General features: G+C 36.6%; 1 protein-coding gene across 2 annotated transcripts in view; it reads left to right on the forward strand.

The window, feature by feature from the left end:
• Positions 1-2,433, forward strand: part of ARIH1 (ariadne RBR E3 ubiquitin protein ligase 1) — a 102,295-nt gene extending 99,862 nt beyond the window's left edge. For both annotated transcript variants that reach the window (XM_057723233.1, XM_057723234.1), the window contains one exon: positions 66-2,433. In XM_057723233.1, the coding sequence (XP_057579216.1) occupies positions 66-150 (85 nt within the window). In that variant the 3' untranslated portion in view covers positions 151-2,433. The remainder of the gene's footprint in view (positions 1-65) is intronic.
• Positions 2,434-11,224: the final 8,791 nt, after the last annotated feature.

Below are 11,224 nucleotides of genomic sequence, written 5' to 3' on the forward strand. Positions count from 1 at the left end.
TGCCTCTTTTTTTATTATTGGAGGCTGACAACAGGTTTGTTTCTTTTCTTTCTCTTTGATTACAGATACTGTGAGAGTCGACGAAGGGTTTTGTTACAGCATGTGCATGAAGGCTATGAAAAAGATCTGTGGGAGTACATTGAGGACTGAGAATGGCCCTGCATAAAATGAACTCTGAAAACTTTACCATCTAGAGTGCTCATGCAATTAAAACAAACAAACAAAACAAACACAAACAAAGAGGCACCAGGCCTATTCTGACACCGCTGGTCTATAGTACCAGAATTCTGTTTTGTTAACGGAAAGTTTAAGTAAATTATATTGTAATTAAAAAAAGGTAGATAAACCATTGTACAACAGTATTCTAGGCCGCCAACAAAAGTGTGACAGACACACTAAAAGCCCTCCAACTTTAACTTGTAACGTAGCTTCACTCTCAAAGCTGACTCCTTTTTTTTTTTCTTCTTCTTTTTTCCTGAGTGTAATACAGTTAAAATTTAAAACAGCTCCTTGACACTGCTTTTCATGTCCAAACCAGCCATTTTGTTGTACTTTGGTAAAGGACCTCTTCCCCTTCCTCCCCTACACATACAAGTACACCCACACACACAGACTGTCTCTCTCTCATATCCCAAGGTCATGAGTGAATCATTAGTTCCTTGTAAAGAAAATTCTTGCGACGGGGAAGAGGGTAGGCAGAAAGAGGAGTTAAACAAACAAACAAAACAAAACAAAAAAACTTTGTATATGACTTTTAAAACAAGAGGACAACACAGTATTTTTCAAAATTGTATATAGCGCATATGCATGGACAAAGCAAGCGTGGCACGTGTTTGCATAATGTTTAATTACAAAAAATATTTATTCTTTAAAAATCTTCAAGATTATGTCTATTTGCTGTGCATTTTCTTTAAGTTTGCTTTATCTTTCCAGGGTTGAGGGTTGGGCTAAAAGGTGTGTTGGTTTAGCACCTCTGGAAGACCTAACTAGAGCTCTTTGATTTCCCTTTCCTGAGGTTACTTTGCCCTGTCTGGTTTTGATATGTTTGTTGCTGGCCGTGGGCCTCATGCGCTGAATTCCCAGCTCCTGGTGGGGTACCGAGAGGTCACATTTCTGATTAAATGCCCAGACCTGATAAGGGCTACAACAGGGAGCTTTGTTGCTGCAATTCAAGAATGACCCAGTCCCCAGCCTCATGCCTCTCTGCAGCCTCATGCATCTATGTAAGCCTTTTTGTGCCCATGTCATACAGCTAAAGGCTTCCTAGGCTTCCTATCACATCCAGAGGAAACATTTCAAATTTTTTTTCTCCTTAATTGCTGCTTTGAGCCTTTTAAGATTTTAGTTATGGCTCTTCTCTCACCCCTTCTTTACGTTAGGGTGTCAAATAGAATGTTTTTGCTTTAAATATAAATATAAATAAATAGCCATTCACTTAGTTTCAGATTGTGAATTAAAAATGGCAGATACTGAAATTGCTTGTGTGTGTTGCTGTGGGTTCAATTTGAAGGCAAAGACCCTAGAACTTGATACTCCCATCTAGTGCATTTAAATAGAAATCACTGTTGCTTCTTTTCTATTGTCAACAGATAGGAGAATTAATAATGCGTTTTAGCTGTGATGTCCATTTTTATGAAATTTCTACTAAGAGCTATGTTAAAAGTAAAGGATGGTGGTGGTTTTATTAACTATGTATCTGTTTAGGCCGTTCTGGCTGTGGTATTTTTCGACAGGTCAGCATCCCTAAATCTGTCAGTTTTATACAGGAGTACAGAGTGAACTAGGCAACTAGGTTGAGGTCTTAATACTAAATACCACTTCTGGCTGAAGGACCTCTTTGTCTTCCTCTAAATGTCTTGCGCCTAGGGAGTGTTTACCATTTGTGAGGCAGCTTTGTCTGCTCTTGCACTGTACATCTTATTACTTCATTGGGAAGTAGGTTCACTTTCCTCTGGCCTTTTGCCTAAGTTAGGCTTTGCTAAATCAACCCTACTTTTCCTTTTAGAAAAGGTTGTTACATGAGATGTACTTGCAACTATTTTCTTTCCATCAAAAATCAGTGAATGTTTGCTGAGTATATTATGCTGCTTCCTTAAACCACTTGTTGCTTTAGGATCAACTTTACCTATGCCTTTTATTCTCCTCTCCCTTGCCACCTTAGGTGCAAATCTGAACTCAGTGTCTGCTTCTTCCGTATTCTCTTCTCCCCTTTCCCTGTCAACCATTTGAATTTATTTTAAATGACTGCATCAATCTTAAAAGACATTTATCAAAACTAAGGGATTTTTTTTTTTTTTAAGAAAGCTTGAATAAGTTCCTTTCCCTGGTAACTTCGAAAAGTAGCCAGAGTTGCTCTCTAGGTATATGTGGTTCCCTTAAAATGTTTTGTATATGTGTGGTGTTTTAAAAAAAAAATCTTACCGGTTAACTGCAGTATCTAGGTTTGAGTGTCATAAATCCTTTTACATGCTCCCCTTACAACAGGTATCCAGAAACAATGTGTGCACTTCATAATATCAGCCCCCACCCATGGAGGAACAGTGCTTTTTAGAGCTGCTTTCTAGTTTGTGTTGGCATATTACCTGAGGGTATTGCAACTGTGGGTGTATTCCCTAATTTGTATGGGTCAAGGCTAATTGGCCTTTTCCACTTCCAGGCTTTTAACAGCTATCTCCATATTTGATAGAATTCCCTGAGTTAATTGCTTTCATTGTTAGTAACTTCAGTGACCCCCAGCTGGGATAGCTAAGCCATGTTGTATGACAGCTTCCCTGTTTCACCTGCCTAAGTCTTTCTGTCGGAGGGCTCTATTCATGGTCAGCACCAGGGTCTCCCTGTCTTCTTGAGGTCATCTGAAAAGTGCATGCTTCATTTGAACAATTCATTGAGCAGTAGATGGACCTTAAATGATTTACAATAAAATGTTGATCCAAAGCGCAGGATACAAAGCACAGTGGTAAAATTGAGTAGCATATAATATCATCAGACTAAATTCTGTGTAATCTGCTGCAACTCAGATTATATGTGTTTTATGTGTGTTTAAATAAATATATTAAATACACATGGGTATACATACACACAGATAAAACAGATCCAAGACTGACTTGATTTGAAATGGTTGAGTCTGCAGTGTAAATGTGGATCAACCATGATTAGGAACTGAAATTTAATATAAGAGAGAAAGGGACTTGATGTAACAAAATCTTTTAGCTATAAATCCCAGTATAGAGCACTTGGGGGATGGGAGGGGGTGGGTTGGTGAGACAATCAGATCGGTAAATTGATTAAATGCTCCTAACCCTGTAATTTTGTGCATAGAGCACCCTGTGCTGTGGAAATAACTGTTCTTAGATTTTCATTGTAACTGGACTGTTCAGGTTGCCCAGAGGGAAAGAACATTCCTAATTCTAATAAAATAAACTTTTATTTTGTTATTCCATTAGTTACTTATGTTTATTTTTATAGTTAAAAAAAAAAAAAAAAGACAGTGGCCTAACAGTCACCTGTATTATGTGCCTTATTCACTGTTCCTACTTAACGTAAAATGTCAAGGTTTGGTTCAGTTTCCTTGCAGGGAACTGTGAATGAGACTATCCCTAACAATTAACTTGGTTAATGAAGCCTTCAGAGAATTTTCTGGAAGCTTTCTAATTTCTGTATCTTGAACACTGAATTTAGATTGCTATTCATGTTGTAACAGTCATATTAGATACTCAGTAGATCTTCGTCAATTTATAAAGGTAAAATATTTAAAAAGTCATTCTCAACTTTAAAACTCCTTCACATTAACTTCCACTTAGCTCACTTTTAGAAGCTGATATCTCCCATAGGAATGGAGGGAAGAGTTGTTTTAAAGGAGGTCCCAAAGTTGAGATCTTTGCCATTGATATTCTAGCAAGTCCAGATTTTAGGACAATTTAATTTGGTCTTATTTGGATTTATAATTATGAGAATTCATTTATCACTTGTATCTTCAAAGCACTTTAACTTGTATCATTGTCTAAAGCAAATGGGGTAGAAATTACTCTGCTTTACAAATGACAGTAAGGCTCAACAAAGTTAAGTAACTTGCCCAAGATTTCACAATTTCTCCTGTCTGGGAATCAAACTTCCTTCTATCTGATCAACATCATACTACCTCTTTGTACCATATTTTCTTAACCTGGTCTCAGAATGTCCTAGCACTCAATACCAAGAAAGGTGGTTCTTACCTATAGTGTTGTACTTTTAAACGATATCAAAGACTATATAAATGCCTGTCACTGCTATTGTTAGAGGAAATGCTGTATACTATCCCTGATCTTTAATTTGCTGTTGCAGAGTTTGCTGCTAACGTGGCTCTGTGTTTTGCCCCATCAAATAAATCAGCCATGGTTAGAAGAATAGCCCTTCCAATCTTGGTGATTGGGATAAGCGTCATGAGAAGACTATGTGATAGCTGAGAGCAAACAGTTCAGTATCATTTGATTTGATAAAACAGTGGCCAAGTAATTTGCAGTTGCAGATCTGGTCATTCAAATGAATTTCCAGTGTGAAGAATTTTGGATAGACTATTGGAACTTGTTACAGAATTTGTTTTATAAGTGAAAATGCACAGAATAGCCCATTTCCATTTGTTTCTCAGCATTTCTTGTTGGAACTGGATGACCTGTGGGACTTTCAGAAGATAACAGCATTAGGGGGAAATCTTGGCTCCTTCAGAAACAGGAAAAGTGTGAACCCCTCATATTTTTTCAAATTTCTTTGGGGATAAAGTTGGTGTATTTCTGGTTCATTTTAAGGAATTTGTATCTCCACTTAATTACCCAAGATGAAATAGCTAACTTGGAAATGCTCAACTGCAAATAATCAAATGGTGCCTACTGCAGGAGTTAAGGCAACTGGTTGATCTTTCTTTAAGCAATAGCATCTAGAGTGGTGAAAATAATACGAGATTCTTTTGAAAAGCAATTTTCAAACTGATTAAACTATAGATGTGCTTGTTTAGGGCTATTTGCAGAGTATGAGCCAATTAGTATATGTCAGTCACACAGTGATATCTAGCAGCTCTAACAATGCCGAAAGCACAACTTTATTACCACAGTAATCCAGGTTTTCAAGTAATACAAGAGTCTCGAACTCAGATGTCTACAAGAACCAGGTAAATATTTTTAATAGACTATCCTGGGCTAAGTGAGCTCTGAGAGGAGCCTGTGAAATATACTTTATGTGAGTTCTCTCAGTTTTGAAATGTTGGTCATTAGTTTAAAATATTCTTAAATGTGGCTCAAAGAACTGCACATGGGCCGTGTCATTTTCCAATTTGTGTTGGAACTTAATGTCACTGTCTATTTTACACATCGAAATCACTGAGAAACTTCAAAAGGACAAACCGAAAAAACTATGCTTGAGTTCCAACCCATAGAAATTATGATTTAATTGCTTTGGGTCGTGGCCTGAACATGAGTAATTTTTAAAGCCCTGTCCCCATCCCCAACCGTGATGATTGTGCAGTGCAGTCTGAGACCTGTGAGCAAGGTTGAAATCATTGTTCTAGATACTTACATACCTTCAAAGAGGAGTGTAGCTGAGCACTCCAGTCATAAGGGACAACAGGACTTGGGGCAAGTTCACAAGCTCAGGAAAGGGCCTCACTGCGGGCCCTAGCTGAGTGGATTTTGCGGGAATGGTGCATCCTAAGGGTCTAGTGTGAAGTGCCCAATTTCTTTTTTTTTTTTTTTTGTCGGTTTTTTGGTAAATGGTCCACCTTAGAGAAAATAAATTAACAAAACCAAAAGAACTGTAGAACTGACAACCTGAGTAGAATATTCACGTCAACTGGCAATATATTTTCTTATGAAGAGAGAACCCTATCTGGAAGTAAATTAGTGTAAAGTCTGAGCAAAGATCATTGAGTGGTTAAGCTATCCGTTTCAAGTCAGTGCACAATTCTACTTAATCACTTAAATTCAGAGCACTTGAAAGTCATGATTTTCTTGTTGCTTTCATTCTTTTGATGAACTTGTATGTTAAAACAGTGGATTTTCCTATTTTTATTCCCAGTGTAGTTGGTGTAGTAGAAAGAATATCTGTATTTCTCAGCCATAATTTTCCCGTGGTAAAATGGGGATACTAATAGGAGCTACAATTTGTTGAGTGCTTCTTGCCAGATGCCTTATTTTATTTGTATCTTCTAAGCAGCCCTAAAACAAAGTAAGCATTGCTATCCTATTTTATAAATGAAAAGAAAGGTGTATAGACTATAAACTCAAACTTTACAGAGTTTATGGCAGCATTGTGCTTGTCTGATTCCATGTGTTTATTCCATCATGTTACATTGTCTTTTATAGGAACATTGTGACGGTCAAAGAAAACTAATGGGAAAACAAATCCTGGTTACAAATAATGAGCATACTAGTACTAACTTAGGCAAAAAACAAGGTTACAAAGCTGTCTGGACTCCCAAAGGCAGGATGAGATCGGATCCAGGAACTAGAAAGCCACTTTGGATTCCTAAACTGGCATTGTCTGCTGTCTGTACATACGCATCATTCTAAAGGCTACTGCTTTTACTGTCAGCCACCCCCATAGCTCTAGGTGTTACATGTTAACTGTCCCAGACACATGTAGACAGAACCAAACAGAGCCAAAGGACAGGATCATTTACTACAAATGTGGTTTGGGGGGCTTACTCCTGTGGATTGGGAGGCAGATCTTGGCAATCATGGTTTGCTGGTGTCGTTGACAATACCAAAATGCCCTGAAAGTTTTCTTTTGAAAATAAGTGTAAAGAGTTTGTATATAATAGATAATTATAGCTAACTTAATGTTTACTAAATGCTTCACATCCATCTTTTTAAAACTGAAAATCATGTGAGAGAGTTATCTCCGTTTTATAAATAAAATAGAAGCTCAAAGAAGGTGGGTTATTTCTTTGAGGTCATCATTTTGTAAGTGGCAGTAGGACGATTCAAACCTAAGTTCCTTCAGTCAGCACCCACAGTGTTGGGCACTGTTCTAGGCCCTGGAGGTATAGCAGTGAACAAAGGGCTCTGCAGCATTTAATCTGGATTCAACATAGAGGCTCAATGGGTTACCCAAGGTCACCCAGCCAATTACTGGCAGATCTGCAGGCACATTTTCACCACTACACTAAATTCTTTTCATTGTTCTAGCTGCTTCTCAAACAACCTCGTCAAAAGTATCTGCTAAAATTAGGTAGACTAGTTAGGGGACTTTCAACCTCAGGAAGACTCGACCAATTCTTATTTTTGGCTCTTGTTCAAAAGTCTTTGTTGTTGTTAACCTCAGATACTCTACTAAGAAGGACCAAAAGTATGCCTTTTTCTCCTTCACATTTCAGAGCCACCCTAGCATTTTAATGAGAGTTTAAAAGCAAGCCACATATTTCCAAACCCTCTCCAGAAGGCCAATCTTACCTATTTTGAGCTGATGACGTGGCTTCTTAGGCATCAAGTAACATTTCCTGATTTGATGTTTTATTTAGCACTCCTCACGACTCCACCTGTATAAAAGTTTGCAAGTTGCCTACTTTTTGCCATGGAGTGTTCATGTTTGCTTCAGAGTGAGAATTTGGAAGGTGATTATAGAAATTAACTCTCTATGGTAGATAATTCTCCAGAAAGCTGATTGTCTAGGCTGAAAACTTGCTTCTATCGATTTTAGATTTCCTTCTGATGATTAAAATTGGTTTCTGTGTGGGTAACAACAGAGCAGTGCCCTAGAAACCACTTCAGTGCATGTTAAATGACAATTCCTTAGAATTGTGATTCAGGGCTTTTGCAGTGAGGATCTGGTTCTCTGGAATCAATTGGCCAAGTTGGGGTTCCTAAGGAGTGAGCAAACACACAGTGTCCTAAGTTTTTGGAGGGACCCTATCCAAAAACATCACTACTTACTGAATTTTCCAACTTCCTCTTGCAGGGAGACTCCCTGTGTGTACTCCCAGCTCTGCAGGTCACACCATTTTCTCAGAGGGAGTGCTGCATAAAATGATAATCAGAATTTATGGAGCACCTCTTTTGGGTCTACTTAGGCAGTAGACATTCTAGTAGAATGCTCTAAAATTGTAAGTTCTTGCACATGCTCTCAAGTCATTTATAACCTAATTGCTGGTCTTCCTGGTATGAACAAAGTTGTTTGCTTGTTAATAAATTCCTACCGTATGACCCTGACTTGTGGTTCATTTCTACATAACTAGGGCAAATACTAAAGCGTTTTCTAACAAAGGAGGAAGCATGATCTAAGTGTCCACCAGCCTTGGAAAGGAAGTAAATTTGTATCTAAAAATCCTGTGACTGCTTTAGAGCACTGTAAATGTCATGGCAGCAAATGTCAGAGAATGGGTTTAATGAAGAATAATACTGTTCTACATGCCTTTGAAGAATTAATTTTTACTTTATTATTTTGACCTCCTTGCAATAGGATAAGTTAAGTATTATTACACCATCAATTCATGTTAAAATCATATTAGTACAAGTCAGTGCCTTACAATGGTCAAATGGTTGCTCACTAAGCAATAGAAATAAGCTGTTGGTTCCACAGAATTTCTTCACAGATTCCAAATCCTACTTCTTAGGGGCATTGGATTGTGTGTCCTTTAAGATAAATTCTATAAGCAAGGGCCTAGCCCTGAACAGATTAGAGCCCAACAATCATACTGAGGAGAACAAATCGGATAGGTCGGTAAAGGGTTGGGGACAGATGCTCCTGGAGTAGGTATCCTCAGCTCACCTTTTTTTAAGTTGAAATATAGAAATCAATATATTATAAAATGCACACAAGTTAAGTGTTCAGATTGTTGTTTCAACAATTGTGTATATCTGTGAGATATCCACCCAAAAGAAGATACAGAACGTTAGTTACCATTAACCCAGATAGTTCTCTTGTGTTTCAAATCCTCCCTGCTTCCCTCCCTACTTCAATGATCATTTGCCCATTTTTCTCACTAAAGATTTATTTTGCTTGCTTTTGGACTTTATATAACTGAATCATATAATATGTACTCTTGCATCTGGCTTCTTTCACTTATAATGCTTTAAAGACTCATCCGTATTACCGTATGTATTGGTAAATTATTCTTTCTTGCTGAGTAGTATTTCATTCTATAAATGTACCATAATTTGTCCATTCTCCTGTTGATGGACTTTTAGGTTGTTTCATCTGGGGCAATTATGAATAAGGCTGCTATGTATATTCTTAAGTTATATTTTTTGTTTTGTGGAAACATTTTCATTTCTCTTGGATAAATACCTAAGAGTAGAAAATTGCTGAGTCATATGATAACTTTTTAAGAAACTGCCTTCCTGTTTTATGAAGTGATTTATCATTTTGTACTTTCATCAATGATTATGGGAGTTTCAGTTGCTTCATATCTTTGTCAGCATTTACTGTTATCAGTGTTTTTTATATTAACCATTTTAGTGGTTGTGAAATAACTATGATTTTAATTTACATTGCATTTCCCTTATTATTAGTGATGTTGAGCACTTTTTATATGCTCATCTTACATTTGTGTATCTTTCATGAAATGTCTTTCATGTCTTTTCTCATTTTAAAATTGAATTGTCTTTTTATTGTGGTTATTCTGTGAATTCTGGATACAAGTCCTTTGGGTATATGTGTTGTGTTTTTTTTTGTAGACTGGTTTGTTCACTTTCTTACTGGGATCTTTTGATGAGCAGAAATTTTTATTTTGATAAAGTCCACCTTATCAAATTTTTCTTTTGTGATTTTATGACCCCAAGCTCACAAAGAATGTATTTTCTTCTAGAAGTTTTATGGTTTGGGGTTTTATGGCTATCTTTGATCCATCTCACTGGTTTTAGGTTTTACATCTATGGTTTGGAGTTTTACATTTAGGTATATGATTCATCTGAAATTATTTGTACATAATGAGGTTTATTTTAACATAGATATCCAGTTGTTCCAGCAACATTTGTTTAAAAAGATTTTCCTTCACCGATTAGATTGACTCGGTATCTTGGTTGAAAATTAACTGACCATATGTGTGTAGTTATTTCTAGACTCTATTCTGTTCCCCACAGAATACTTCATTTCCCACAATACTTCATTATTATTGCTCTTCGTTTCGCAGCAAGTCTAGGGTTCCATCTGGTATAAACTCCCTTTAGTCTGAAGAACTTTCTTTTAACATTTGTTCTATTGCAGTTTTTCTAGAGATGAATTCTTTCAGCTTTTATCTGTCAGAGAATATCTTTATTTTACATTTATTTTTGAGGGGTATTTTAGATGAATATTGAATTTTATGTTGACCTTTTATTTCTTTTTGTAGTACTTTAACGTTGTTATTTTTTGGCCTCAGGTCTCATTTGTTTCTGGTGAGAAGTCACCCATCATTTTTATGTGTCTACCTGTCCATAATGTGATCCACCCCCCTCCCCAGACCTGTGTTGATGTCTTTCATTAATATTGGATATTTCTTGGCTATTATTTCCTCAAATATTTCTTTTGTTCCATACTCTCCCACCTCGCCTCTCCTTCTGAGACTCCAATTACACATATATTAGATGATTTGATATTATCCTACAGAACTCAGATGATTTTCCCTCATTCTTTCTTTGTTATTAGTTTGGATACTTCCCATTTAGCTGTCATCAAGTTCCTTGATGCTTTTCTGTTAAAACCATCTGATAAAATCTTTCTGATATTGTATTTTTTATTTCTATTATTTCATTATGTTTGTATAGTTTTGTTTCTGCTTGTTTTCCACTTTTCATGTATGTTTCCATATTTTTCACTAGAGTTTTTAAAGCATTTTCATCATAGCTATTTCAAAAACCCTATCTATTGATTCTAATATTTTGGCCTTCACTAGATTTTTAAGCATTTTACTTTTAGCCAGAATGATTTTAAAGATCCCAACTGATAATTCAACATCTGGGTCATTTCTCATTCTGCTTCTCTTGAACCTTTCCTCTGTTACCATGGATCTTACTTTCTTTCCTTTGCACATCTTGTATATTTGATTGTATGCGTTGCACATCTTGTATATTTGATTGTATGCTGGACATTTTGTATAAAAAACAGAAGATACTGAAGTAAATATTACTTACCTTCAAAATGGGGCATGCCCATTTTTCTTTCAGCCATTTGAGTAGCAGCTCAAGTCAGTCTGATGTGTATTTGACCTACATCTGGGCTCTTGCAGCTCTAGTTTGATTCAGTTCACTCTGACTTTGCTTCTTAGCTAAGGTGTCAGCTT

The sequence above is a fragment of the Hippopotamus amphibius genome, chromosome 2 (assembly GCF_030028045.1).
Source record: "Hippopotamus amphibius kiboko isolate mHipAmp2 chromosome 2, mHipAmp2.hap2, whole genome shotgun sequence".
Taxonomy (NCBI): domain Eukaryota; kingdom Metazoa; phylum Chordata; class Mammalia; order Artiodactyla; family Hippopotamidae; genus Hippopotamus; species Hippopotamus amphibius.